Genomic DNA, 20,461 nt, shown 5'->3' with positions numbered 1-20,461 from the left:
TATATACCGTAGTAATTGAAAAATGGGGTCATCATCACGGCCTATGACGCCTAATTCACAGCAAAGGAAGAATGTACGAAGACACCTGCATCGCTCGTCTGGAGTGTATTTACTTTCGCAGTCGCCCAAGATTCATTATCCAGTTGATCCTGACAATTTACCTTTAGAGTCAGCTACAAACACAGAGAAATTTGAGCAATTAAGCGACGGAATAGAGGAGCTTGATAGTAATATGGTTGATTTAGTACTGATACACGAAGCAATATCCAGTGGTTTCAATGAATCTTTCGCTAGTTTTTTGTACGGGCTTTCAATAACAATGTGGTGTGTAGATTACCCAGGCTGCCCCACACGCACTAGCTGGGAGAAGTTACAGCAAGTTAAAGGCATAGACGAAAGGATACGGGATCTTCAAGAAAGTATAAAAGACTCGAAAGAGGTGAATGAAAAACTAAGGGAAAAATTAGCGTTATTGGATACTAGGAAGAGAACTGCGAAATCAACGCAAACACAGGAAGCCAAAAGAAAAATCGGTCAATCCAAGGCAGAACATATTTCAAGACCCTCTGGAGAGGACGAGTCATACGTTACAAATGAAGGGTCTTTTGTGATCAATCCTCCAGCCCTTCTAGGCCGAACGTCAAGAATACCCCAACCAGTCAAAATAAAAGTCAACGGACCGACTAAGAGTCTTGAAAATAATGAAGTCACTGTAAAATCTTCAGGAAAAGGTCCCAATTTGAATCAACCACCTCGTTATATGCGTGGTCTCTTTGATAGCAGCAATACGACGCGTAACGCCGACTCAAGTAAACAAGATAAGCCTAATGGGAGGGTAGCTAGGTCATCTATTCGAACAGTCCGTTCAACTGGGCCCGCATCGCGTCCAGCATTTAGGTGAATCTCTTATCCTAAAGTATATATATCTTCAATTAGAGTATAATTATAGTATGATTAAATTTAAGTCGCCTTATTTCATTACATGATGACCTTGAAGAACCGCAAATACGAGTCAACCATCTATAAGTTTTAACATTAGCTCATATTTGACTTGTTCAACAGATTTGTTCTGTTGACTAGCGATTACTAGTAAATAATCCTTATTTTCCATAGAATTGAGTATTGTTTGTCGTCTTACTTGCTCCTGATAATTGAGGGTGCCTTGCAAGATTTCAGTGTTAGTAGGTTGAAAAGACCCATTCACTCTAGAGCTATCATTTGTATTTGTTACATCCATATTTCATTCCTATTCAGTAATACGTGGCCTACTTGAGATTTAGGACATTTGATTTTAGGTCTTCCGAAAATTTCGTAATATTTGAACTCTAAGAAAAGTACAAGAAAGTAACTTATTGCTTTATTAAGATAATGTCCGATCCTACACCCGAGGAAAGAAGACGTATCCTTAGGGAAAGAAGACAGGCCAAAATGACTGGTGGTAAGGCTCTGGAGAGATTAAATGATATTTTATCTCAAGGATCATCAGTAAAAGCTTCATCAGCTGTATCAGTCATGGACAAACCCGAAAAAGAGGCCATTACTTCCACCATAGCGGACGATACTCAAAACACTATCCAGCATTTAGAACATGACGCAGATCCAGATGTCCAAGATATAGATACTATCGTAAATGAGAATCAACCTGGTGGTCAAGATATTGATGAACTCTTTAAAAATATATTTAGTGGAGGATTGGATATTCCTGGTGGGGAAGGTGCTGGAGAAGATCCAATAGCCCAAATGATGAAGCAGATGATGCAAGGACAAAGTGCCACTTCCAGTTCACCGTTTGGAACGGCCAAGGACACTGAATTGGAAGCTTACTTAGAAAAAATGGCCATCTATAAGCTCTATCAAAAGAAGTTATGGAAATTCAGGTTTCTCATTATCAGGTATTCGATTATACTCACTAGCTTTATATATTATTATAAAGTAAGCTCAGGGAAGTCATTTGAACCTTCAACTTATTCTTATATACGTGCAATTGAACCTGAGTATAAGTCGGGATTTATCACAACCTTCTTTACTGCAGAGTTTATTCTTTTGGGAACTTATTACCTTGTGAGCTCGACTAAGGGATTGTTTCAAGTAACTGGAGATAATAGCGTCCTTTTGAAACTTCATTCATGGGCATCCTTAGTGCTACCCCAATTGAATCAATATAAGAGTCTTCTATTCCAAATTGTGAGTTACCAAGAGATACTAGGAATGTTTTTAAGTGACTTGTCTTTAGTTGTGGTTTTGTTCGCCATTATAAGTTATATAACATAGAGAGTTAGTCTCGTTAATTATTGTATATGATTATATTTACAAGTGTAACATATTTAAAAGTTCTTACGCATGTCTTTTCGTTTAGCTTCGATGATTTTCTCAGCACTCAGGAACTTTCTTTTCTTCCAAAAGCTATAAACCAATAATCCCGCAGAACAAATAGATAGACCGAACCAGGTTATTAAATATTGAAGATGATTATTCGTGAATTTGACATTTGGAGTAGCTGCAATTGGTACTCCTTCATTAACGAATTCAACTTGCTGGTATTCCAATGTCGCATCGTCATTCGATTGCTTGTCCAAAAAAATCGAATCGTCTATCATTTCATCGTTTTTCCTGAAGATACGGTTCAAGATTGATGGTGTCAGTTTCTGGTTTGATGTAGACTGCTTCCACTCTGGGTGCTCTGATAAATCGTAAATCATTTGACAATAGATAGGCAAAGCACCTGACTGCTTAGCCATAGCATTAACATCACAAACATGAAATAATCTTGTGCCCTGCTCATGATCAAAATGTAAAGCTGACTTTTTAGGCATGATTCTAAATAATGCTTCAATCTCAATTTCGCCTTGAGGCATAGCCAAATGAGACAAGTAACCGTTTTCACGTTTTTTTGGAATCACGTTGTCTTTATGTATCCAGCCCCTTTCAATCAAAATTGGCTTTCCACCATCAGACCTTACGAATGGTGTAACAAGTAAATATCCTAGCACACCATCCCTCATCCTCGGCCCCAAAAACATCTCTTGAGAATAGTCAAAGTGACCCTTCACTTTAAATCTACGATACTCAAAGTTCTTAATAGCTTCAGGATCTAAGTTTGGCGGAAGCTTCTCTAGAGGTGGTGCTGCCAATGCATTCTCGGCATTTGCAATCAAATGCATCTTCCACTTCAACCTCTTGACTTGCCAGCAACCGAGAAAAAAGCTGATAACAGGCATTGCAATCATTAGGCCCAAAACAAATTTTCGAAACTTAGGCATCTTTGCTTGCTGTTCCACCTCTCGCAAATTAGTGTTATGAGACTTAAGTGGCTGCCAATCGATAGTAGGAGTCTTTACAGTTCTCCTCCCGAAGTTCATTCCCCCGTAGCTTATTAACTTATTTCTCCTTATGAGTGAACCGGATAAGAATGAAATAGACCTCTCACTATGCAAGCATCTGACTGTACATGTACTGCGATGGGATCGAGCATGTGTAGATCTTAAGAAAAGCATTTCTGGATCAGTACTTTATTTTAATGCCTTTTCATTTACTACAGCGCATCTTGATATATGAAGGGAATGAATTGAAAGGTCACAGTATATGCAGGTCTTGATATTATCAGGAACCCTGTGACCTTTAGACAGAAAATGGCCCCAAGGAGAATATTAAGAGCAGTCATCTCAAACCATAGCTCAAAGAATTGGGCTCTCGATCGCTGACGTATTTAACTTCGATGTTGCGGTACTCAAAGGAAAATACCCCGTGCATATTACTTGTTTTTGTCCTCTTGGCATGTGTCCATTTTAATGTCACAAACTTGTCTTGGATGTTGCTTTCGGATGAGAAATCTAGACAGCTCAATTCGTTGTCATAAAAAAAGGTCAGAAAGGGCCTTGCTATATTTGCCCAACTGCCTTGTCAACGTCTTCTCCTTTGAATCTAATCTGCATTCCCGTATTCCTGTATATTAAAATGTCAACACATCGGCGTGGTAGTTCTTAATTTAAAAAGAGCAGTAAATAGTCAATAATAGAGAGTAGATTTGAAATTACCTGTTGGTGTCTTTGAAACCTATATCACCACTGTTTCAGCTAAACGAATTCTGTGGCACTAAATTACTGAGAGCGTAAAAGCTTTTTCGATCGTTCAAATATTCATATACATACCTTGTTCTAACATTTTTAGCTGAATCTTTATTTTTGTTGGCTTTATTTATCGTGATCGATTGAGAAAATATTCTCATCAGTATGGGAGGCTCTATACACATGGAACCTTATGAGTATAAGTAAGTTAATATACCCATTTACGCTTGGAGCTTTGAATTTACTAACATTATTCCTTAGGTCAAATAAAACGAAGCCTAGATTTCTCAACACTTTCAAGTTCAGAGTTCTTATTTTTTGCATAGCCGTTTCAGCCTTAGGAACTCTAAGGTTCTTACTTTTTAAACAAGTCACATATTATAGTCCGGATTTTAAAAACTTACCTACCATCGACTACTATGATTTAAAAGAATACGAAGGAGATGCGGATGGTTGGCAGAGAGAAAATAGAGTCCTATTCTGCGTTCCTTTACGTGACGCTGCTATTCATCTACCGATGTTTTTTGGACACATGAGGAACCTTACTTATCCGCATCATTTGATAGATTTGGCTTTCTTGGTGAGTGATTCTTCGGATGGAACGATGGCATCATTAGTAAAACATTTAAAAGCTATTCAAAATGATCCAAACCCAGCAATGAAGTTCGGTGAGATTGAAATATTTGAAAGAGATTTTGGTCAAGCTATTGGCCAAGGATTTTCCGACAGACATGGATTTGCTGCGCAAGGTCCAAGGCGAAAAATGATGGCGAAAGCTAGAAATTGGTTATGGACCGTTGCTATAAAACCATATCACTCATATGTATATTGGAGAGATGCTGATGTTGAAACTGTTCCTCCTACGATATTGGAAGATTTGATGCACCATAATAAAGATGTCATAGTTCCGAATGTGTGGAGGCCGTTGCCAGACTGGTTAGGGAACCAACAGCCTTATGATTTGAATTCTTGGCAGGAATCCGAAGGCGGCTTGCAATTGGCTGATACTTTGGATGAAGATGCTTGCATTGTAGAAGGGTACGTGGAATATCAAACATGGAGACCTCATTTGGCATACTTGAGAGATCCTTATGGAGATCCTGAGGTCGAGATGGATCTAGATGGTATTGGTGGGGTTTCAATATTAACAAAAGCAAAAGTATTTAGATCTGGTGCTCATTTCCCTGCATTTTCATTTCAGAAACACGCAGAAACAGAAGCATTTGGTAAACTATGCAAAAGAATGGGATATTCAGTAGTCGGCCTTCCACATTATGTGATTTGGCACATATATGAACCGTCGTCTGACGATTTAAAACACATGGAGTGGATGGCGACAGAAGAAGTAAGGCAGAAAGAAGAAGCAAAAATAAAGAAAGTCTATGACAAGGTCTGGGATCAGGCTTTTGAGGATGTTCTGGGACGCTGGGGTAAGGAAAGACAAGACTTTTTGAAAAATACGGACATGACCAACATAAGAAATATACGGGTCGATTGGTCAGGAGTGGATGATTGGCATATAGACAATATTCATGGCGATAAGAAATTAGCAGATTTTAACCCTTAAGTCTTCAAATATTTTGCCATTTATAATATATTAAATTTCATTTAATAAAGTAGCTATTTTTAAGACACTTTTATACATTTAAGCTAAACAATTTCTAATCACTCTTCGTCTTGCGCAGCTTTCAAGTCATTGTCTTTGTACATATAAAATTGGAGGAATATAAAGCTGTCTTCCAAGATAGTTCCCAAGGACCCCAATAACCAACTCAAGTTAAGCAAAACGTATTGGGAGTCACTTCTATAACACAAAATCTGTCCAGCGTACGTCAAGTTTCCTAACGTAGAAAACAAAAAGAAAAGAAGACTGAGGCCCTTAACGGATTTCCTTTTGTAGTTTTGAAGTATTTGAGGGATCCTAGCTCCTAGATAAAGGAAAGCTGACATGTAGCCCATTATTTGGGGGCCAAGCTCAATCGTAGTTGAATCATCACCATTATTTGGATCTTCGCTAGATCTAGAAACGAAGTAACCTAAAACACCAGCGCCAATGACAAAAAGAATAGGTAATACATATTTCACAAATACACCCTGTTCTGATGGTTCAGTCACAATGTAGGTTAAAGTTGATGACCTTCTTCTCCTCAATAAAGGTGTGTCTTCCACTTCCTCGTCAGTAAGGGCGTGTGCACCTTCAATATGTTCTGGGTGGTGATGGTGGTGATGATGATGATGATGGTGGCCGTTCTCATGGTATTTTGGAAAAATAAAAGTGTAATACGCATAAGAGGAGATCATAAGAGAGTCAGCAATACAAAACCAAATTGCTAGAAAAATGACTTCTGGCAATAAACCTGCCCATATCCCACCAATTAGATTGAAAAGATCACCTAAAAACCAAATAGAGATGAAACCAATAGCAATGCCTTCGGCAGACTTTAATCTCCATTGTTCAATCAACTGAGGCATTAATAAGACAATCCAACTTGCAAGTCTTATTATGAAGTTAGTTATTGTGTTTAAATACATTTGTCTTGGTTGTACTTACGATGTCGATCCCATTATCCCCGAAACTTGCAACCTCAATGGGGATGAAGGGCTCTGAAACGTATTCAATAATGCCTCCTGGGCTGCTATATACCCCATTTTAAACCAAGAAGATTAATTCTCTCGTAATAAAAACAAAATACTCTTTTTAGCTCCAATTATTGCCTGAAATGATATTTGTTGATACCTTGTTTTTCTGACGAATAATGATTGCGAAACTCCGATAGGGAAGCTCTCTCAAATAAAGAAAGTGGCGCGAGAGAGTTGATTGAGTAGCCAATAGCTAAAATATGAGAAACTGTGAAGAAGAGATAGCTTGATAGGTTCAATTTTGTAGATTCGAACTAGCACGGAAGAGAGCTTGATTTGGAGATTCTTTCAAGAATGAAACAGAGCAACAATTACAATAATGTAACCTTCTCTGGCTTGGTAGGCTGATCAGAGCTTTTGGTAATATGAACAATCACCTGTAAATTTTAAGAAAACCAACCTGTGGCTAGATAGAGAGATGTAATCCTACTTTACAATAATTTTTTAGGGTAGTAGAGTATTAGTAGATATTAATAGAACGGCTAGAATGTAGAATTTGCGAAGCTAGTGTCTTTCAAGTGCTGGAACCCTCTCAGATACAAGAGTGTCACCAAATAAACCTGAATTACAAAGTTAACTGAAGTTCTTGAAGGTTAATCATGGTGTTTAAAAAGTCGCCTTTGTCAGAACCGTTGGCAACAGAGCTGTCAAACGTTGAGAACACTTCAAGTTCAATAAATTCAAATTTAGTGGCCGAAGTAACAGAAAGTAAGAAATATCGATTTCAGCTGTTATACGATGACTCCAAACAAATATAAATACTTACTCATCATTTGAACCAATGTAATTAGCAGGTAAATATAAGCATTGTGTAAATGTGGGATCTCGCAACTCTCAAAAGTAATGAAAAAATTTTCTGTAAGCGTAATCTAAAAGACGTCAAAATAATATCGATTAATACTATAGAATTACAATGGTATGTTCATAAATTCAATAAGAGCTGGTTCATCCTCTCATAGTACCTCTTCTTTATCTTAAGGATTAAGGTTGTGCACAGGGAGTGGTGTTGAACGTTAATTGCACTTTTTGAAACTTCTGTTCTTTCTTTTTTTTTGCAAAGAATTAAGTTGATAAAAGTGTTACTTTCTTCCTTCTTGGAAATTGTAAATGATGTGCACATCACTTTCGTGTTGCACAGGCTGAGTATCTAAGATACTGTAGGGTAAAGGGTTGAAAAGATAGTTCGTTGACATTTTATATTGAGAACACTTTAACTAACTTTACTCAATGACACAGCCTGCAAAAAAAGTTGCTCCAGCACCATTATCTACTAAACCTACTTCAAAGGTTTCTTCAAAGAATCCTCTTATCGATGCGACTCCTAGAAACTTTGGTATTGGCCAAAGTATTCAACCAAAGAGGAACTTGGCTAGATTCGTAAAATGGCCCGAGTATGTAAGGTTGCAGAGACAAAGAAAGATTTTAGCGTTGCGGTTGAAGGTTCCTCCAGCAATTTCTCAATTTCTGAGTACTTTAGACAAGAATACAGCTACTCAAGTATTCAAACTCTTCAATAAGTACAGACCTGAGACTAGTGTTGAAAAAAAGGAAAGATTGACTAAAGAGGCTACAGCAGTAGCGGAAGGAAAAAAAGCCAAAGAAGTTTCCTCTAAGCCAATCGTCGTGAAATATGGTTTAAACCATGTTGTTTCTCTTATAGAGAATAAGAAGGCAAAATTGGTTTTAATTGCAAACGATGTTGACCCAATTGAGCTTGTAGTCTTCTTGCCAGCTTTGTGCAGAAAGATGGGTGTTCCATACGCCATTGTGAAAGGTAAGGCTAGATTAGGAACCTTAGTTCACAAGAAGACATCTTCTGTCGCTGCATTGACTGAAGTCAGTGACTCAGATGAAACCGAGTTATCTAAATTGGTTACAACTATCAATGCTAACTTCATTGAAAAGTATGATGACTCCAGAAGACACTGGGGTGGTGGTATCATGGGATCTAAGGCGAACGACAAGAAATCAAAGATTACCAAGGCTTTGAGTTCTACCATCGAAGCTAAGTAAGAAGTTCCGTAGGATTTTCGAAGTCGTACATACTCGAAGTTTTCTATCTGCATCTATAGTGTATACTTAATATAACCTTTTATCGCCAAAGAACTGATTTTTTAGTAATCTGAAGAAAGGCTAGGTGTGCAGAGTAGGGTTGGGCCCTTCATCACGAGAAGAAATATTTTGTGTAATGAAAATTTTTACCATACACTCTCCTCTCTCACCGAGTACGATCTAATAGAAATTATTCATCTCAATTCTTCAAGAGATTACTTCCATAAAGCATATTATAATAAAAGTAAGTCAAGTCGTATACATTTCATCTGGAAACATAGATGTTATGAATTAAGAGTAAAAGTTCAATGAGTTCAGCGAAATAAGTCAGAATATTTTAAGAGCCATCTGAAAAAGATGAAAATTTTAGAAAATACAGAAACCTTTCTGAATAGCGAAGATTGGGCTCCCATGCTGTAGACAGACAATAGTGGTACTTGATATATTATTTATCATTGGTCTTTGAAGAAAGACGAGAAGAAGAATACGGAAAATACTTTTCACCTGTTATGACAGCTATTAAACTTAAAGATTTTGAATGCTTATTTTAGTAAAGAACTTTTGAATTTAGTCAGATTTTCAATCTAGGCAATATACTAACAATTTCATAGGAAAATGGCTAAATCAAAGAATCATACGAATCATAACCAGACAAAAAAGGCTCACAAGAACGGTATTAAAAAGCCAAAGACGCACAAGTACCCTTCTTTGAAGGGTGTTGACTCTAAGTTCAAAAGAAATCACAGATATGCCTTACACGGTACTGCTAGAGCTTTAGCTCAAGCCCGTGCTCAAAAAGCTTGAATGGTTTAAAGACTTCAATTGAATAACATCATACATATCATACCGTGAAATGTCATGTTTACTTTCATATTTTGAGAGAGTGGGTTTAGTATTAGTGTTAATAAAGCTTATCTAACTTACAATATTCGAACCTGTAGCCTTAGTAGTCTAATCGATCCTAACTTTGTTGTTGGATGTTGAAATGAAGGTGCCATAAGAGACGTGAATGAATTACAGTTATCTGTGCAAGAAAAGAAATATAAGAAGTAGGAACTAATGTTTTATTTAATTCATTATTATTTTATACAAAAGTCGATTAACTAAGATACTTAGTCTTGAGTCTTTTGGGTACCACGTAATAAACCGGTTCTTCTAGCAGCAATTAAACCAGCCTTTTGACCTGGAACGGCACCTCTCTTAATAGTTGAGGCCTTACCAATATGTTGATGGTTACCACCACCGTGGGGGTGATCAACCGGGTTCATAGCAACACCTCTGGTCTTTGGCCACGAGTTTCTCTTAACTTTGTATTTATGGAACGCTCTACCAGCCTTCAATAATGGCTTATCGATTCTACCACCACCAGCAACAACACCAATGACACCTCTGGCATCAGAGGAGAGAATCTTCTTAGCTCCAGATGGTAATTTAACTCTAGTCTTTCCTTCATCTGGGTTATGACCAATAATGATGACGTAGTTACCAGAAGTTCTACCTAAAGTACCTCTGTCACCAACCTTTTCTTCAACGTTAGAAACGATAGTACCTTCAGGACAAGCTCCTAATGGCAAAATGTTACCAACATTCAAGGAAGCCTTTTTACCAGCGTAAACAAATTGACCAGTGTAAACACCTTCATTAGCGATGAAAGTCTCTTCTCTTAACTTGTACTTGTATGGGTCACGGAAGGCAACCTTAGCTAAAGGTGCACCTCTACCTGGGTCGTGAATGATTTGCTTGACAATACCACGAATATATCCATGACGTTCAGCATAATCTAAAGTTCTCAACTTAGCAGCACCCTTTCTCAACCTGGTGTGCGAGGTGAAGATAGATCCAGCACCTTTTCTTTGGTTACGAATTACTCTACCTATTTTGAAGTTAGTAAACAGTTCTACGAAGTTGACATCATGTTTGTAATAATTTTCATTTAAAACAAATGCAAATTTAGAGATGGAAATTGTACTTGAAAAATCGAACCCTCCTCTTCTTACCAATATATCTTCACCAGTAGTATTAATAATAAGCCAACGATTTTCAGAAGAATCTTCCTCTCTATGTTCGTCTCAATATATTTATTGCATTTAATACAAAAACTTCCTTCAATTAAGTTGATATGGTTCTCCTCCAGATTCCGATTCATCAAGTTGAATAATCCACTCTCCAATATCGTAACATACCCATTCTTTAGTGTTTAGATTTAACTAATGAAGACTCTGTCACAGGTAAATGCAATCTTCACTTAGAAAGCTCGCCCTCTGGAGCCTGTACTGGTGTGGAAGGAGAAATTTTTCAGTTACACAAAGTGAAGAATACACAAAAATAATATGTTGCGTTTTCAGCCCTAACTGAGATACAAGCACCTGATATGTATACTGTCATTTTAATCTATCGTACTGTTTCTAATGTGATTCACGAGTGAGTTGATTATGATATTTATTAACTAAACAAATTTTACAAATAATGCTTTCAGACAAAAAAAGAACCTGGTATACTAAAGTTAGGATTTACCTGCTCTGAACCCTCCTTGCTTGATTCATGAGTATTTTCTTTTGCGGTTGAAGTTGGTGCAAAGTCAGTACTCTTAGTGTTTCCTGGAATTTTAATCACATCTCCACGTTCATTAGTGACAATGCCAGTGCGTGCGTCTATTCTTAACTCTTTAGCTCCTGCTAATATCTCTGGATATGGCTTTAATTTATCGACGGCTTCATTAGCGATTTTGGTGGCTGCAGCATTGTCTTTTGTATGTTCTACGGTAACAACAATGTCGCTTTTGGTTTTTTCACCAGAAGTTGATCCCGCATTAGACTCAAAGCCCAGAGCTTGCTTTTCTGTACCAAGACTTGAATTGACCGCACTTGTTTTATCAGTACCAGAACCGAGGCCAGAATCGTTACGTTTGGAATGTAAATTCGCAGCACCGGTGGCGGCAGCTGCTGCAATTGCAGCACCGGCACCAGCTGTTTGACTCATGGTTGAGGTGCCATCAGACCTAGGATGTTGACTTGCATCGTTCCCTCTTCCACTTGTACTTCCAGCCTCTTCTAAGCGATTTTTGGCTTTTTCATACTCTTCGGTACGTCTGTCATGAGCCAGCAGATTTGGGAATTGGTTATCCGTATATGACTTGGGTGCTGCCGTCGTTGCAGTTGGCGAGCTTTTTTCTGGTGCCTTATACACTTCTCTCGTTTCCGCATTTATCACTAATTTTCCCGTCCTCAAATCGACTCCCTTTGCACTCAACTCCTTGGAAGCCTTGTGAGCAAGTCTTGATGCGGCCTCTTTGTCTTTGACACCTATAACTTCCACGGTCAACTCACTATTATTACTTTCCAAGCTCTCTTCATTAGCATGATCATGTGATGATTTTGAACTGGAGGCATGAGATCTGTCGTAAGCAGTTCCAGCTGCCAATCCGGTACCAGTGCCGGCAGCAGTAGCAGCAGCAACGCCAACTCCAGGTAATTGTTTCTCTTTAGAGGTCTTCTCCAACCCACTAGATTGCTCTGCACTAAAATCTTCAGCGCCTTTTACTTGCCCTGCCTCATATGCTCCTCTAGTGACCCCAGCATTATATAATTCAGTTGAATCCTTGTCGGTCAATTCAGCATGAGATGATCCTACATTTTCACCTGCATTATACGAACCAGATTTGATACCTTCGCGGTAATATTCGGCTCTCTCTTCTTTCGGTAAGTTTTTAGTGCCTTTCTCATCAAAGGATTTAGCGTTAACACCCGCATTATAGGATCCAGACTCTATCCCTTGATTGTAGCTGTTGTTAGCTATCGCCGCAGATTCAGACTTGCTTTTGTTAGTTGAGTTTGCCGAAATTACAGGGTATGAGTTCGGCGTGTTACTGCTTCCTGATATGTTCCTAGACCCTGAGTGGTCATTTGACAAGTCCTTTGTCTGAGAAGAATCATACTCACCTTTCAGTTCACCTTTTTTCGAACCAGAGATGTAAGAAAGTGCTCCACCAATGCCTGCTGCTCCAGCTCCTACAGCTGCAGCTCCTAGTCCAAGTTGCAGCTTACTGTCTTTTTTATCAGAATCTTTTGCTGTTGCTTTTGTGGAATCAGAGTAAACAGAGGAAGACGCACTATCTCCTGTCTTAGAAGTATCTGTCTTTAAATTTGAAACTTGACTCTTTTTATCGCTTACAGGAACAGCTCCGCCACTGGATCCACCAGATGTATTTAACCCTCTGTCAGCCTCATCCAAAGCAGACTCACCCTTATGAGATTGCAACTTCCTTATTTCTGGTGAATTTTTTTCAGCTATTTCAACTAAGTTTCTATCATCTTTCTGAGCATGTCCATGAACTTTATTATATGCATCGACATCTGCTTCAGCGTGTTTTGCAGGACTATCGGAACTCTCTTCTACAGAGCCAGGAGCTTTTAAGCCTGCCAGCTTGTCATTAGGACTTCGTTTCAGCTGATCGTTAGTACGTTTAAGTAAACCACCTTCATTTGTATGAGCTGGTTGTTCAGCAACGTCATCATACTTCTTTTCAGCTGTATTAATTAAAGAATCTTCGTTGTTCTTATCGTATGAGTTTTTAATGTCGCGGTTTGAAGAAGACTTCAGTAATCCTACTGCTCCAGCTGCTACGCCAATTGCAGACCCAACACCGGCAATTATTCCTGTTCTGCTATTTGGACTAGCTGATCCTTCATTTGTCGTCGTGGTGTTCGATTTTTCCTCAAGTACTTTATCCGACCGCTTACTACTTTGATCACTGACGCTTTCCTCTGGTTTTGACGATTTATGACCCCATCCAAGCGAGCCTAGGAAACCACCACTTTTAGTATCGATTTGAACTGAGTCAATATTTCTATCTTCATAAGAATTTGGTTCACTTACTTCAGTGTAGTCATCGCTCAAATCTTTCGCGTCGGATCCACCACTCAAAGTGGATTTTAAGTCAGGCTTCTTAATATTTCTAGAATCAGGAGTGTCCTTTTTGGAATTATCATACCCTAAAGCACCAGCAGCTGCACCAGCACCAGCGCTGAGTGCGCCTTTAGCTCCATCTAAAGGACCCGGCTTTTCAGTTCCATCTGAATTCAATTCTTTTGATGCTGATTCTGAACTTACACCCTGGTTATCCGAAGGAAGTTTAGAACCGACCGAAGTTTTCTTCGATGAAGATTTGACATTAGCACCATCTTTTCCAGCACTCAAACCTGCTTCGTAGGATCCTGATTTGATACCTGCTTCATAAGCTTCTTTGACAATATCTTCCTCGCCGGAAGTCTTCCTCCTACCGAAACCCACATAGCTGGCAGCAGCAGCAGCTGTAGCCGCCAATGCACCTGTAATACCAGCACTTTCATGTGATGCTGAAGACTTTGATTCCGCGTCAAGTGGAACATCATTAAGCGTTTTGGTAGATGCACCATCCTTATCAAGACCTTCAATCTGTGCCTGTGTACTTTCAATCTGTTTATCTAACTTCTTCAATTCAGAATCGTAGCTGAAATTTTTGTCAGCAGGAGAAAGAGGAGCATCGGAAGAATTGGTGGAATTCTTATTTTGATCCAAACCTTTAGAATGTGCTGGTGAATCTTTTGAATTATTGAAAGCACTCACTGAGCCGGTTTCTGCACCAGTATTAGCATCTTGAGGATTCTTCAGCGATTTGTCTTTGTTCTTCTCATGAGATGCTGACCCTGCTGTGGCTCCCGCCGCTGTTGCACCAACACCACTAGCTCTACCTTTAGAATTGAGTTCATCCTCTGCAGAAGAAGCGCCTGCCTCATTAAATGCAGACTTATTTCTTGAATGCTCCTGACCTGGATCCAATGACTTATCACCACCATCGACGGTTTCTTGTTCATCTTTCTGTTCTGCTTCCTGTCTCCTGGATTCACTCTTTCCTTTCTTTTGACCCTCTTCATAAGCTTGGTCTTTTATTTCCTTTACCTGTGCATCTTTCTCTTTCTCTTTTTCGAGTTGCATATAGGCGGACGGCTGAGTCTTAAGATTCCTGTTTTTTTCTAAATGAGCTCTTGTGGCATCATCATGAGCGCCGACATGATGGTAAACACCACCTTGTGTATCCCTTGGGTCATAATAATAACCGGTACCTTTCTCTATCTTCGCATCATTGCCGTAATTTGGATTATCATTTTCCCTCAATCCTTTGACATGGGTTTTGTCCATGGGAACCGATGTTCCCTCTAGTTTAGTATCAGGGCCCTTAGCATTCCCGTCATCATCATACACTAGATCCGTAGGATTTTTATCGCCAGTAAAATCTCCACCAGGATCTCTTGTAACAGCGTTACGATGAACTCTGGGAGGTGTATCTAGCAATCTACCAGTAGACAGTTCTGCAATTACATGAGGATCATGACTACCAGAATGGTTTTCTTTGATCGCATGACTTTGGCTGCTGGTGGAATTGTTCTCTCTTTTAAACTTCCTCTGCCCCTCTTCATAAGCTGCTTTTAAAATATTGGAATGCCCCGAAGCTTTTTCTGGACTGCTGGAGCTCCTATCTGCCGAAGATGAGGGTGATTTGTTGACTTCAGACTTCGAAAGCGACGAGGACCTCGAATGAGATCTAAATGGCTTCCTAAGTTTGTTCAAGAACTTATGTTTCTCCTCTTGATGTGCCATTTTCTGCGGCAATTACTATTCTTAATGTGATAAATGCTCCGTGGAATATTTCACAATTATTTTTACAATTCTAAGTTCGATAGTTCAATCAATTGAAGCACTGGAACTAATATAAATTAATATATTAGCCGTTAAATGTTTCGAGAAGCTTGCTTTATAGCGCGATCAAATTTCATAGTGTAGATGACTTTATAGCAATTATCTTTTTCAGTAATGTCTCTATTGTCGGCGAAAATATCTATTTCAGGTACAGCAACAGCCGATTAGTGTGGCTAGCGTGATTCATGTTCTCTCTACGTTTATATACTGATGAAATTTTAAGGTGATATTATTGTTTACAAGTGCACCTTAAGTATAGTTAAGTATAATACAATTCAATTGAGCTCATCAGAGTTGTATCATAGTCCTTTCACTCAATGTATATAGTTAGCAGCAATGGCCTCATGGGGACAATCTCAGTGAAGACCTGCATATTTTGGTCACACCCATGGCTTACAATAACTTGCTCTGAATCAAACCCTGTATATAAATGGTAACACCAATCCTTGAAAAGGCAGTGTTGAAATTTACGTTTCGACTCAGCTTGCCTCTGTGCAATAGCCATCAAAGTGAACATACTAAAAACAGAAGATTTATAATTCAAAAGTTGATTTATATATACAGTTTCTTCTGGCGGTATTAATCTTAAATTTCAGAAACAGTGTAATTGGTAAAATGGTTTGTAGTAATATGAAGAATTTTAAGTCAGTCTGCTAGGCACGATCTTAGCTTCGAAATGTGTTGGTAACCGTATTTTTAAGATTTTATGTTGTTCCTGTGTAGTTTTACATAAGTTCAATGGTGCAAAAAACTAGTGAAATTAGTAGTATGGTGCCAGACCTAGTATCACTACCACAGCGGCTCATAACGATTAGATAAGATATGTGGGACCCTTAAAAAGCACAGGATATCAGAACTTACTGATCAAATGCTAAAACAATTGACACTATAATAGAGTCTTCTCAATAATCATGTGTAAGTTAAAATTGCATCTCTCAAAGTTGGCTCTCCAGGGAAGACCGTGGGACTCTTCGATCTTCTGCTATGTCATATTCTCGCATTTGTAATGCATCAAATTGACACAATTAGAAAATTCGCATATTCTATGATCTACATAGGATTGAGAGGTCATACAACTCTTCTATTACACTATACTCTACTTCGGTGAAGATGGAACTATACTGGGTTAATGAAAGAGTTGCACCTATAACTAAGCAACCGTCTCTCGATTTCTTGGAGTCTTTGTCTCAGGAAACTTGTTTTGATATCAATATAATTAAAAATGTTACAGAGTATGAAAGCCCAGAAGAATTAAATGAACGGGTAAAGGAAGTTTATTACGATATCAGAATTACATCTGAAGGTAAATATGATATGCTTGATGAATTATCACGCCATATAAATGAAGGATTACAAAGAGTCAACAAAATTCTTGGTTTAAATTCAAAAGGTGAAAGGATGAACGATAATGAAATCGCTGACGTATTAGCTGGACTCAATGAAATAGCAGATTCTTTTTCAAAATTGAAAATTAAGCCAGAAACTGATGAAGATAATGATATTGATGATGATGCTTTAAGTATACCTGATGGCTTAGGGGGTCCAAAAAATATAAGAGATTTTTATAATAAGAGGGGCGTTGAATTTGCTTTTAAGCAATACCATGATCTGTTATTTAATAGTAATGCTTCTTGGCCCGAAATTAAACGGGCGAAAACTTTCTATTTTCGCGTAGCTAATAACTACTTTAAAATATTATTCGAATATTCAGCTGAATACAAGGATATTAGAGATGTTATGCTAAGATTGGCAAATAATCTAAGAAACATAAACAGACACCTTCGTATCATACCAAATGGTCTTTATGAAGGAATTTGAAAATAAAATTTGTATCTAAAGTGATTATATACTAATCATATACTGCAAGTATCAAGTGTTCTCCGCTGAATCATTAAATGAATGGATCGTTCCGTTTTGTCGCTCCTAGCTCAAAATTTTTCTTTAATTCTCATGATAATTACTATCTCTTCCCTCAATTTCTTCCTTTACCTAGAGCTGTAAAAGTGAGTACTGAAAAGGTATATATAGAATCTAACTGTAACGCATGAAAAAAGCGAAATGATTTGATAGCGCCGTAAAATTACTGTATATAAGTTTATTATCTTTTTGCTGCAAGTTTTTGCATCTATCAGCTCAAGAGTTTACATATTTCTTTATAGAAGCCAAGATGAAAAAAGGCTGCGTCAGTGGAACATAGTGGAGATAAATTATCTCTTGATTGCTATAATGTTCAGACCAACACATATAACTCGAGTGAAAATTTCTCCGACAACAAGAAATGAATATGAAAAATTAAAATTGGTTCTCATATCAAACCCTTGACAGTACCAATTAATCTGAAGAACTTTGCAATTAGTTCCTTTCATGGATCACGTCACATTCAAGGCTGTGTATCAAGCGAATTCTTTATGGAGCTTAGCCACGTCTGTCTTTTAGCGGTATTTCTCTGGGCGGTGAGAAAATTTAAATAATAAACAGCACGCACTCACGTCTCTCTTCTTAGTGTCTTCTTTAAGGCTTTAATACCCTACGAATAAAGAGATTCTTTATCTGCTCATGAAAGCTTGAATCTATTTGTATCCTGAAAACACAAGAAAGATTGTGTTTGTCTTTTCTAATATAAAATACCCCATGATCCGAGAATAAAAGAGAATATATTTTTACCCTTATACTTTGTTGAAAATGGACGAGCTAGGAAACCAAGAATAATGTCACTTCTATCTTAATACCAGATAGACTCAGTGGGCCCCAAAAACCAGTGAATATTTCTCCGAAAAAGATCTGGACTCAGCATTTTGGTCTAATTTCAGACAAAAATGGAGGGGAGTGAGGATGAGTAGAGTAAGGTTCTTTAAACAAGTTAAACAGGGTCTTGCTGATGCAGAAATTGGAAGCTCCCCACAAACTAATCGAGCAATGACTTTAATAATGGATGGTTCCAACAAGAATATAAAAGTTGTAATGAATCGTCTAATCTTCGAAGGCATTTGCTTCCCCTGGTGTTACAAAGTGTATGCCTATTTGTCTCTCACTTTTTTTTTTCGAATCTAAAGTTTTGCTACTGATTTTTGAGTAAGTAACTCCGTTTACTTGATATCCACACAAGTGTATTAGATTAGTGCCTTCGTCTTCATTTCTTTAAAATCTATTGACTTCATCTTCTTTGCTCGATAGCATATCCGAGTCGGTTAAATCTATAATATCAGAGCAAATAGTGTGACAACGTCTGAAAGTTTTTGTATTGCTATTAATAGCCGTTGAGAAGATTACGTGAAATAAAACTTAAGAGCTAAAGATTTCAATGACAATGCTATTGAATCTCCAATTTCTCCCAACTATATCGAAAACTCTAGAGAAATTCTGGTATTGTAACGTAATATATATGCTAAGGAAGAGACGAGAGACCTTTGATGGCTCGGAGACTGCTGTAAGAGCGATATATGAGAGAACAGAATCCTAAGATGTATGTCATTTTTTCTGAAGGTCGGCTATTTCCTATTATGATAAAAAACGTTGGAATGCAAGTATGAGAAATGTTTGGAAGTGTGATAGCATCAAATAAAATTACTTGTAGTCTGGCATCTTGTTACTCTTGTTATATACGAGTCTAGTAACAAGCCATTCAAGGCTCTCTCTTAAGCCTTGATTTTCCAATACTGATACCGGCAATAACTTCGAGTCTGTGGCCTCCAATTCGCTTACAAGATCTATGAAGACACCAGTTTTCAATGACACGAGGTCTACTGCCTCGGGAAGGTCCTGTTTATTAGCCAACATTAGAATAGGCACACTAACTGTTTCGTTGCTAGTAATATTATCATACCACGAGTCATCATGGGCAATTTCTCGTAAAGTATCGTAGCATTCTTGGAATCTATCAGTATCCGTGGAGTCAATTATAAATATTATGCCATGGCAAGATCTATAGTAGCGAGACCACAAGTTTCTTAAAGATCTTTGCCCTCCTAGGTCCCAAAATTTTAAATTTATGTTGTTAAATTGTGACGGCAATTGAGATTCAGGGGATGGTTCAAATTTGATGGTAGTAGTATTCTGTCCTACAGTTGGGAGTATTCTTTTCCCTTTTAAGATATCTGAAGTACTCCTTCCGTCGGTATTCTCATGGTGCCTTTTCTTTGTTGCTTCATTTGGTGACAGGTATAGCAATTTAATATGTTCTAAAAACGTAGTCTTACCAGCATTGTCTAATCCAAGAATAAGCACATTGTATTGCTCTTGCTTAGTATACTGAGTATATAGAGACGAAGCAAGATGAAACATGCTATGTTCCAGGATTCTTTTTACTTAAATTATTGATGCAATTAATAGTTCCCGGGTAATCCAATATTTTTTTGGAGGATCGAAATGAAACTCTAAAATTTTCGAGCGATGAATCTACGAAGAAAAGATTAAAATTTATCTTTTTGAGATGGAGAAATAGTAAGTATTGGTTATAAACATTTGCCGTGTTCACATGATGATTTAACGATAGGGACAACTGAGAATATCCTTTGAAGAGAAACAGTTGTAAAGATAGTAGAAATTGTATCTGATATTTTGACCTGGCAAAACAATGTTATATTTCGAAAAAATCAGCTAACTTTTGAATAGAATAGCCTTTCATACTCATAAAGAGTTACATTCTGGATATATAGACCCTGTGAATCTCCAGGAATGTCTACGATTTTGATTCATAGTGAATAAATAAAAATTCATTGATACGATCTGTAAATGACTGTAGTACTTATAGCAAGCGTAGAAGTGAGATCAAATTCCACGTTTCCTAGTCCAGGTATAGGTAGCTCCATAATCTTGATTTCGTTGTTTGAGTAGTCTTTCTACATATAGCTTAATGGGCGATGCTCGAGAGCTACAAAATAACATCATGTGACTTGGGCCTTGTTTTGATTATACGTTTCAACAAAAGATAACGTACACGATCGAAACTATTTCTATCTCTCTCTTAGTCT

General features: G+C 37.9%; 12 protein-coding genes across 12 annotated transcripts; 6 read left to right on the top strand and 6 right to left on the bottom strand.

Annotated features, from left to right (window-relative positions):
- Nucleotides 1-22: 22 nt before the first annotated feature.
- Nucleotides 23-901, top strand: DAM1 (Dam1p; the record flags this gene model as incomplete). Its single annotated transcript, XM_062952449.1, has 1 exon — nucleotides 23-901. One exon carries the CDS (start codon nucleotides 23-25, stop codon nucleotides 899-901), a length of 879 nt encoding a protein of 292 aa, XP_062809351.1.
- Nucleotides 902-1,012: 111 nt separating this feature from the next.
- Nucleotides 1,013-1,237, bottom strand: PRCAT00002577001 (uncharacterized protein; the record flags this gene model as incomplete). Its single annotated transcript, XM_062952448.1, has 1 exon — nucleotides 1,013-1,237. One exon carries the CDS (start codon nucleotides 1,235-1,237, stop codon nucleotides 1,013-1,015), a length of 225 nt encoding a protein of 74 aa, XP_062809350.1.
- Nucleotides 1,238-1,368: 131 nt separating this feature from the next.
- Nucleotides 1,369-2,271, top strand: PRCAT00002576001 (GET complex subunit; the record flags this gene model as incomplete). Its single annotated transcript, XM_062952447.1, has 1 exon — nucleotides 1,369-2,271. The coding sequence occupies one exon, from the start codon at nucleotides 1,369-1,371 to the stop codon at nucleotides 2,269-2,271; it is 903 nt and encodes a 300-aa protein (XP_062809349.1).
- A 53-nt stretch (nucleotides 2,272-2,324) lies between these two features.
- SHY1 (Shy1p) lies at nucleotides 2,325-3,494 on the bottom strand (the record flags this gene model as incomplete). The annotated part of the gene is made up of 1 exon (XM_062952446.1): nucleotides 2,325-3,494. The coding sequence occupies one exon, from the start codon at nucleotides 3,492-3,494 to the stop codon at nucleotides 2,325-2,327; it is 1,170 nt and encodes a 389-aa protein (XP_062809348.1).
- Nucleotides 3,495-4,229: 735 nt separating this feature from the next.
- On the top strand, nucleotides 4,230-5,631 carry ANP1 (Anp1p; the record flags this gene model as incomplete). Its single annotated transcript, XM_062952445.1, has 2 exons — nucleotides 4,230-4,267; nucleotides 4,326-5,631. The coding sequence occupies 2 exons, from the start codon at nucleotides 4,230-4,232 to the stop codon at nucleotides 5,629-5,631; spliced, it is 1,344 nt and encodes a 447-aa protein (XP_062809347.1).
- Nucleotides 5,632-5,729: 98 nt separating this feature from the next.
- On the bottom strand, nucleotides 5,730-6,536 carry PRCAT00002573001 (uncharacterized protein; the record flags this gene model as incomplete). The annotated part of the gene is made up of 1 exon (XM_062952444.1): nucleotides 5,730-6,536. The coding sequence occupies one exon, from the start codon at nucleotides 6,534-6,536 to the stop codon at nucleotides 5,730-5,732; it is 807 nt and encodes a 268-aa protein (XP_062809346.1).
- A 1,395-nt stretch (nucleotides 6,537-7,931) lies between these two features.
- RPL82 (60S ribosomal protein eL8) lies at nucleotides 7,932-8,717 on the top strand (the record flags this gene model as incomplete). The annotated part of the gene is made up of 1 exon (XM_062952442.1): nucleotides 7,932-8,717. One exon carries the CDS (start codon nucleotides 7,932-7,934, stop codon nucleotides 8,715-8,717), a length of 786 nt encoding a protein of 261 aa, XP_062809345.1.
- A 654-nt stretch (nucleotides 8,718-9,371) lies between these two features.
- On the top strand, nucleotides 9,372-9,560 carry RPL29 (60S ribosomal protein eL29; the record flags this gene model as incomplete). Its single annotated transcript, XM_062952441.1, has 1 exon — nucleotides 9,372-9,560. The coding sequence occupies one exon, from the start codon at nucleotides 9,372-9,374 to the stop codon at nucleotides 9,558-9,560; it is 189 nt and encodes a 62-aa protein (XP_062809344.1).
- A 308-nt stretch (nucleotides 9,561-9,868) lies between these two features.
- Nucleotides 9,869-10,902, bottom strand: RPL2 (60S ribosomal uL2 domain-containing protein; the record flags this gene model as incomplete). The annotated part of the gene is made up of 2 exons (XM_062952440.1): nucleotides 9,869-10,824; nucleotides 10,857-10,902. The coding sequence occupies 2 exons, from the start codon at nucleotides 10,900-10,902 to the stop codon at nucleotides 9,869-9,871; spliced, it is 1,002 nt and encodes a 333-aa protein (XP_062809343.1).
- Nucleotides 10,903-11,228: 326 nt separating this feature from the next.
- PRCAT00002569001 (uncharacterized protein) lies at nucleotides 11,229-15,392 on the bottom strand (the record flags this gene model as incomplete). Its single annotated transcript, XM_062952439.1, has 1 exon — nucleotides 11,229-15,392. The coding sequence occupies one exon, from the start codon at nucleotides 15,390-15,392 to the stop codon at nucleotides 11,229-11,231; it is 4,164 nt and encodes a 1,387-aa protein (XP_062809342.1).
- Nucleotides 15,393-16,601: 1,209 nt separating this feature from the next.
- Nucleotides 16,602-17,309, top strand: PRCAT00002568001 (uncharacterized protein; the record flags this gene model as incomplete). The annotated part of the gene is made up of 1 exon (XM_062952438.1): nucleotides 16,602-17,309. One exon carries the CDS (start codon nucleotides 16,602-16,604, stop codon nucleotides 17,307-17,309), a length of 708 nt encoding a protein of 235 aa, XP_062809341.1.
- Nucleotides 17,310-19,055: 1,746 nt separating this feature from the next.
- Nucleotides 19,056-19,772, bottom strand: ARL3 (Arf family GTPase; the record flags this gene model as incomplete). The annotated part of the gene is made up of 1 exon (XM_062952437.1): nucleotides 19,056-19,772. The coding sequence occupies one exon, from the start codon at nucleotides 19,770-19,772 to the stop codon at nucleotides 19,056-19,058; it is 717 nt and encodes a 238-aa protein (XP_062809340.1).
- Nucleotides 19,773-20,461: the final 689 nt, after the last annotated feature.

The sequence above is a fragment of the Priceomyces carsonii genome (genome assembly GCF_900007245.1).
Source record: "Priceomyces carsonii strain CBS4050 genome assembly, scaffold: Debaryomyces_carsonii_scaffold_3, whole genome shotgun sequence".
Classification (NCBI taxonomy): Eukaryota; Fungi; Ascomycota; class Pichiomycetes; order Serinales; family Debaryomycetaceae; genus Priceomyces; species Priceomyces carsonii.
The sequence above is the reverse complement of the archived record's forward strand: the minus strand, read 5'-3'. Positions and strand labels throughout refer to the sequence as shown.